The 7,810-nt window shown below is 31.6% G+C and overlaps 1 protein-coding gene and 1 non-coding gene across 2 annotated transcripts; one reads left to right on the forward strand and one right to left on the reverse strand.

The window, feature by feature from the left end:
- Nucleotides 1-2,195: 2,195 nt before the first annotated feature.
- On the forward strand, nucleotides 2,196-2,269 carry TRNAR-UCG (transfer RNA arginine (anticodon UCG)). Its single transcript has one exon. It is a non-coding gene; the product is annotated as a tRNA-Arg (tRNA).
- A 247-nt stretch (nucleotides 2,270-2,516) lies between these two features.
- LOC104212697 (glucomannan 4-beta-mannosyltransferase 9-like) lies at nucleotides 2,517-7,538 on the reverse strand. The gene is made up of 8 exons (XM_009762044.2): nucleotides 7,110-7,538; nucleotides 6,610-6,708; nucleotides 5,949-6,201; nucleotides 4,961-5,071; nucleotides 4,673-4,809; nucleotides 3,625-3,738; nucleotides 3,315-3,514; nucleotides 2,517-3,177 (listed from the first exon to the last, which is right to left on the reverse strand). Exons 1-8 carry the CDS (start codon nucleotides 7,422-7,424, stop codon nucleotides 2,814-2,816), a joined length of 1,593 nt encoding a protein of 530 aa, XP_009760346.1. The 5' UTR covers nucleotides 7,425-7,538; the 3' UTR covers nucleotides 2,517-2,813.
- Nucleotides 7,539-7,810: the final 272 nt, after the last annotated feature.

Here is a 7,810-nt window from a genome sequence, read left to right on the forward strand (position 1 = left end):
TTTCCTAAAATTGTTATTGGAGTAAAGAGCATAGGAGTATTTGTTGTATTTTCAATAAACAAATTAAAGTTAATATGATAAATTTCTTTGTTAATTAATTCTAAAAGGTGAATTCCTTAATATATGTGAAAACAACCACAAAATCAATTAAAGTGAACCGGAGGGAGTATTGCATAATGTTTATCTTATTTACTTTTATTTAATAAGTTAATATAATTTGGTATAAATAACTTATGTAAGAAATTAAGTTTTTATTAAGCAATACAGTTTGATGGATAAGATTTCTTGTTCTTTAATATTGACTCTGTTTCTATTCACTTGTCACGTTTCGCTTATTGATAGTTAATTTGACTACTCTTTGAAGCTATATTAGTTTAATTTATTTCAATATTTTAAATTAAAATTAAAATATTATACAAAAGTACTATAATTTGTATTTTTTCTCACATCAATATAGTTAAAAAAAACATGTTAAAATATTAGGTAAAATTTATATAGTTTGACTCTCGAAAAACGGAACGTGACAACTAACTGAAAACGTAAGGAGTACTAAGAGCTTTTAAGTTTGAGATGGAATGAAAAAATAGTAAATACAAAACGCTTTCTTTTTTATAATCATTAATAATCAGTCGGAAGAATGATTAAATAGAAAATAGAAAATTTATAAGCAATGTTTTAAGGGTGAACTTGTGAAATCGTTCGGGATGAAGTAGCCTTTAAAAGGTGATTCTTAAACGATCAAAAAAGAACTAAAATATATCTCAATTTTATTGTATCTTCTATAAGTAGTTAAAGTGCATAATCTTTGCATTATTCAAAAGTATTTAAACCAAAACTAAACTGCATGGAGAAGAAAAAATTCATAATATTTGAAATTCATTTTTAGAATTGCAGAAAATGTTTCTCCCTGAGTTTATATTTCTAAGGCGACTATAAGTGATCCCAGTCAACTTAAGAGCTAAAAAGTTTTAAAATTAAAACTGTCAAACACCAAAATCCTTTTCAATATATCCTTTTCGGAAAGTTTTATAATAATATACCAATTTGTTAGAATACGAGATAAAATAAAATATTTTATTTGTATATGATGTTAACTGATATTTTTAGTGGGTATATCGCATAGATTTTCCTTTTTTTTCTTCTTCTTGGCATATTATTAAAAGTAATTTTACAAGAACCGTCAACATTTAATATAACTGTAAAAAGAAAACAAAGTAAAATAATATAAACTGTGTCACATATTGTGTCAGCAGCTGCAAGTTCAGTGAATAAGGGCAAATTGAAATGGTGATGAGCTTGGATTTAATAGGGCTCGCAGACCAAAACCAAAACCAAATTCAACGTTATCCCTTTTGTCCCTACCTTTGTATCTTTTTTTTTCTTTTCTTTTCAATCTTGAAATATGGTTATTTATTAGATGGATGGATGGTATGAGACTATATTCCAAAACTAATTATAATTAATTCTGAAGATGATTGAATGTTCTTATGATTCTGCTAATGTAAGTCTCGCATAGAGCGTTCCAACTTAATTGGAGTAATAGAGAACATATATTGTATTTCCTTAGTCCCAATTTTATTTGATAAGTTCAAATTTCGAAAGTTAAATTTTTAATTTTGATTATAAATCCGGACATAATATTTTAAGTTTTTTGAAATAAAAATTTACATATTTAAAAACTACATAAAAGTACTATAAGCCATAATAATTAACGATTTAAAATATTTTAAAGACATGAAAAAATCGTGATCAATTAATATATGACACTCAAAATCCGAACTGTATCAAATAAATTGGGACAAATGGAGTAGTAGATTGATAGGCAACACAAGTACATTAATGAGAACATGGAAGACTAGAAACTCAAAGAATTAACCAGATCTGCATTTTTTAATACAGATGAAGATTCACATTTCGGCCCTGTTTGTCCATAAATTCTTTAAAAAATATGTTTATCCGTGAAATTTTATAATTTTTTGAAAAATTTTTGAAATTGAATTTTTTTTTCCCACTCACAAAATTATAATATTTTTACAAATGAAATGTATGTCCAAATTTCAACTTAACTCTATATACTATTCTTTTTCCAAAAATAAAATTTTTATGTCCAAATACCTATTTCATCTTCGTAAGTCTATTTAGTTTTGTCGTTTGTTACAGTTGATATACATCTTAGGTTTACCCATTCTAAACAGGACCGCGTAGCGCAGTGGATTAGCGCGTTTGACTTCGGATCAAAAGGTCGTGGGTTCGACTCCCACCGTGGTCGCTCATTTTCATCTCTGTTCAATCTACTGCAGAACTTGTTCTGCATGTTCACCAATTTCTCAAAATGAAAATGAGGGTCCATTCTTCAGTTCTCGTTTTATTTGATTCATGACACTGTTGGATTCTTTTTTTAAGAAAAAAAGAGCATAACCAAATATGCTCCACAACTCGAACCCGTGACTTATAAGTCATAACTTTACCATTGCTCCAAGAATCTTCTCCAAAAGAGCAACAAATGGAATCAAGAATTTGATAAACAATCTCTTTCTGTTTAGCGTTTCATATAGAACTACCAAATAAATTTCCAGTATATACTATAAAAGTACAAATTAAAGATGCTTACAAGTTACAATATCTGTTTAGGGCATAACCCCATGATTCACTTCTTATACCTTAACTCTTTTGACCAATACATGAAATAAATAACTACAGTAGTGATAGGCAGCATTCACATTGTAAAAGAATTACAAACTATTATTCATAAATTTTAAATAAAGATTAGTACTTGAATCAAACATTGCTCCAAAAATATTTTCAAAAATCAGCTAAGAATTTGGAACAAAGACTCCAATATAGCTAAATCCAGCCACAAAAAAGGCCATGCTTTGGAGGAAGAGGTATATGTAGAATCTATTCTTTCCGAATGAGTAATCGTACCACCCACAAAGCAAAAGGTACAACCCGACAAAAATCTCCATGAAATGTAGCTTGTACCTTTCTCCAATTCGAAAACGATCTTTCTTAGAAGCTTTTGAGCTCATTTTAGTCTTCAGGGCATCTCCCAATTTCTCTGTCACGATCCATTCGTTGACTCTTCCCACCTCAAAAAGGCCGATGAACGTTGCCCTCGTTCGATGAAGGGACATTACATTCTCAAATAGGATCCAGAAAACCAATAAATGGAGCGATCTACACACCAACAAGAAGAAAAGGAAGTAAGACGTGTCAACAATTCAACCAACGAACTTAATTTTTGTAAATTCAATGAAAATTTGCACGTAGCGTCTGGTCTATAACATTAGAAAAAAGATTTTTTTTTTCTCTACCTTGGCGTGCCGACAGCGTTGAGGAGAGTGATAGTGGAAGGAATATAGACAGCTCCCCATATAGGAACTTGAACTTCAGGGATCAAAACAGTGGCAGGCATAACAACACAATAAAAGATGAATGTAACAATATGCGCAACGATTTTTCTAACAAAGAAGAAGCTGTAAATCAGATAACACTTCTTCCACAGAGAGACTTTCTGCAATGATATAATAATAAAAAAAAAATCAAATCGACTTTTTACTTGTTGGAATTTCAATTTTTATGTTAAATAGCTCAAAATAATGGCTATATATGCTTGTAACACACCTTGTTTGCAGCAATTTCCAGTGCCATTTTCCTAAAAAGATTAGCAGGTCCACATGACCACCTGTGCTGCTGATAACGATAGGCCTTGAATGTACTTGGCAATTCATTTTTCACCTAATTGAATTTGTTACAAAGAGAAAATGAAAACGCTGAAATGGAGCCATATGGACACTGAAGATTCATATAGCCAATTACAACTTTCTTGGAATTGAAATGCATTTACTGTTGTCGTAATAAAATGATTTTTTCTTTTAAAAAGAACCATTACGTGAAGTTATAACAAATTATTAAAATAGAACTATTGATTCATTCATTGCACTGTTCTTGACTTGTTTTTTTTTTTTTTTTGTAAAAAAACGCCTGAGGGTCTATTAGAAACAACATCACTACTTTTACTAGGTAAGGGTAAGGTATGCATACACACTGCTCACCTCAGACCCCACTTGTGGAAATACACTGAGATTATTGTATTTTTTTGTAAAAAAAAAAAAAAATCAGAAAATATAAGATTATGGGACCCTTTTCAGCCAATTGTTTAGCTTAAATCTGACTTCCTATCATTTGTCTTTCAGAGTGATTGTGGAAGCTACTTCTAAGAAAATGATTTCTGACATAGTTCCACTGGCATTTTCTGCTAATTCTTACTAATACACATGTGACATGTCTAATCATTTCTTTCCATCATTCTTTCAGAGGAAATAATTGGAGATAAAATTTTGTAATTTTCACCTTCTCCCCACAATAGAAAAAGGTGGGGTTTAGTGATCATGAGACTAGACTTTACCTACCATATATATATTTCCACTGATATCAAAATGAACATAGTATTAGTCTTGAGCATGAATCTAATTAATAAATGGTTCTATTTAATAGTTTTGTTAATTCTATTGGTTATTGTAGTCTGAATCCATGAGCCGAGGATCTACCGGAAATAAATTCTCTATCTTTATAAGGTAGGAATAAGGTCCGCATACACATTACCCTCTCCAGATATTACTTGTAGGATTACACTAGTTTTATTGTATCGTAGTGTAAATTATAATTATACCTTAAGTTCACCAACATAGACAAATTTCCAGCCTTTGAGACCAGCTCGAACTGCCAAATCCATGTCTTCCACAGTTGTCCTGTCTTTCCATCCTCCAGCTTCATTAAGTGCTGTAATTCTCCACACCCCAGCAGTTCCTGCATCCATATTATCCACTTTAGCAAGAAAAGGTCTAATTAAACGAACGATTACTCACTGAATTTATCCACTAAAACAGTAAAGTCATAACCATTTTTGTCACATTATTTCCTTTTTGGCGAATGGAGAGGGGATTCTGCTATAGCCTACCATTGAAGCCAAAAAATGCATGGGTTGCAGATCCAACTTCTTGCTCCACTGTGAAATGGTAATCCAATGACATTTCTTGCATTCTTGTCAATAAGCACTCATCAGAATTTACTGCAATTAAAATACACCATTAATTTTCCTTTCAAGTTCTTGTATTGCAATTTTAATATGAAATGAAACTTTACTAGCTCAAGTGATAATATTTTATGGTAATAAAGCATATAAAAACCAAATGGGGTTTGATATAACGTTCCATCTTATGAAATTTTAGTGTGGCAAAAGCTACAATTTTGGCTATACTATGCTTCCTATAAAACTTACTAAGCTAGTGTTTGGACGTAGATTTAGCTTAAACTTGAAAAAAGAGTTTTTAAAACTGTGTTGAAAAATAATTTTTGAAAGTTAGAAGCTGTGTTTGGATATGTATTTTATTTGAAAAGAAGTTGAATTTTTCCGAATAGAAGAAAAATTTTCTTCCAAAAATTGCCTAAATTAGTTTTTGAGAACTTGAAAATCTTTTTCTTCAAAATTTTTCCGAAAACTGATAATATTTCATGAGCAAACAGTATTTTCAAAAAAAAAATTGAAAAAAAATAGCCAAAATTTGTGGCCAAACGGGAGCTAGAGAAAGACGGCGAGAAGATTGAAAAGAGTGGACCACCTATCATATTCTCTACTGCACTGTCTTAAGGACTATTTATGGTCTTGATGTACTCTGAATGTAATTATGTATTGAAACCAACAAAAAAACTTTTGTTTTTTTTAATAATCATGATGTTGTGTACTAATGCTCTTGATAGTTTCATGTCGAAGTCTTAAATCAACCCATTTTTTTATAAATCCGTCCCACGCATCCAAGATATTGGAGCATGCAAGATTAAGTGGTTTAAATTTCAATACCAACCAAAAAATCGAAATATATTTTCACGTATGAAAAAGAATCACGTCCACACGTAAGGGGCAGCGTGTTAGGGAATAAGGCAAATACCGAATTTCCAACGAACTTGAACAAGTCCAACTTCAGGATTGTGTACAAGAAAAGGGATGGTGCGCATCAAGAAATCAGAGTCAGGTTGAAAATCAGCATCAAATATGGCTACATAGTCACACAGCTTCACATAATTGTGCTTCATTCCTTCCTTTAGTGCCCCAGCTTTGTACCCTTTCCTGTTGTCTCTTATCTCATACTTTATGTTCACTCCCTTTCCTGCCCATCTCCTGCACTCTTGTTCCACCATAGCCTGTTGTTTTAATAGGAAAAATTTAGCAATTAAACTCTCCCTTTACCAAAACCAAGATAATTTAAGTTATATATATTGGCAATGTAAAATTTTCTACACTATTAGCCTAATTTAACGTGTGATAGTACGTTATTAATGAAGTACTATTTTTATCATCAGGTTACCAACTAAGGTTTATTGTAGAAATTTTACGTCTTCTAATTTTATAAGTGATATGATTATGTAAATATTTCTTAACCTTAACTAAAAAAAAGGATCACTTTTAGAAGCCTATGCTAGATTTAGGTGTACTACTATTAGGAGTTCACTCTTTAAATTAAAGAATCACTTCAAATTATAGTAGAAAAAGATGATAGTCATTTGTGCATCTTCTTTTTCCTAATAGTAGAAATTTAAGGTATGTTGGACCTTAATAGTAAGATCAGTTGAATCATCAAGAACTTGAACTAAGATTCTATCAGCTGGCCATGAAAGGTTACAAGCAGCTCCAATAGACAACTGATATACCTGCAAAGGAACAAAAGAAGTTTAATTTTGATAACATAAATACATTTTTACACTGGTCATTAAAAACATAACTACATGCCACTATTTATAAAAATTTGGAATTAATAACCTGGAAAATAAGCAAATACACTTGCTACAACATGTTAAAATACACTTATAATATAAAAAGTCTTTACGCTAGTGCTGTATAGGCAGCCCGATGCACAAGGCATCATGCGTTTATGCAGGGCTCGGGGAAAGGCCGCACACGAAGAGGTGTGATGTAGACAAGCTACCCTAATACAAACAATAGTGACTGCTTTCACGGATATATAAATTATATATTCAAAAATCCCACTATACTCAGAGCAAGCCATATATCAAGAAAATACTATGTTAAAAGAGAGATTGGAAAAGAGTACCTCTCTTTCATTGTACATTGGTATTTGCACTAATACCATAGGATAAGAATAATTTGCTAGCTCCAAATCATCTTTTACTGGCTCCCATTTGTACTTCTTTTCCGGCTTTCGCCTCAACACCTTGATAAAAGCTATGACAATTCCCATATAAACTCTCTCCACAAATAACATCAAAGACATAGCCAAGCACAAGAAGACCATAATTCTGAGAGATGGCACAAGCAATGGAGCTCTAACTTGCTGCCACAGCAATCCAATCTGGCTAGTAATGCCATCACGAGTACTCAAAGAAGTCTCAGAGGAAATCCAGTCCATATTCTTGGCTGCTTAAATGTACTATTACTTAATTTAAGCTAGCCAAGAAAATGGTAGAGTAAAAAAAAGGAAGCTTTGATCAGTGAGTAGATAAAGACCTAGGACAAGGTGCTATATATATATATGAGTGTGTTTGTGCATGTATATATTAATATATTGTGTATGAATATATGTTGAATATGTTGCTTTGCGAAAAGAACAAGAATGATATGCAATTCTTGCTTTAGGTTTGAGTGGGAAATGCCTTTGATTTTTGCTTCTGAGCTACTCCAAAGACTTAGCTGTATATATCTTTGTCAGTTACTTTGAAACTTATAGGCCAATGGGGGAGAACAGAGTCACATGCAATATTATAATATCATCAACCTAACAGAAACTACTCAGAC

The sequence above is a fragment of the Nicotiana sylvestris genome, chromosome 5, assembly GCF_000393655.2.
Source record: "Nicotiana sylvestris chromosome 5, ASM39365v2, whole genome shotgun sequence".
Lineage (NCBI taxonomy): Eukaryota > Viridiplantae > Streptophyta > Magnoliopsida > Solanales > Solanaceae > Nicotiana > Nicotiana sylvestris.

Excerpts from the sequence above, each read along its gene's own strand:
- LOC104212697 (XM_009762044.2), bottom strand. The coding sequence starts at position 7,424 with ATGGACTGGATTTCCTCTGAGACTTCTTTGAGTACTCGTGATGGCATT. Across the intron at positions 6,709-7,109 it reads CAATGTACAATGAAAGAGAG|GTATATCAGTTGTCTATTGG; the intron begins GTACTCTTTTCC and ends GTTCCTTTGCAG. Across the intron at positions 6,202-6,609 it reads CAACTGATCTTACTATTAAG|GCTATGGTGGAACAAGAGTG; the intron begins GTCCAACATACC and ends TTAAAACAACAG.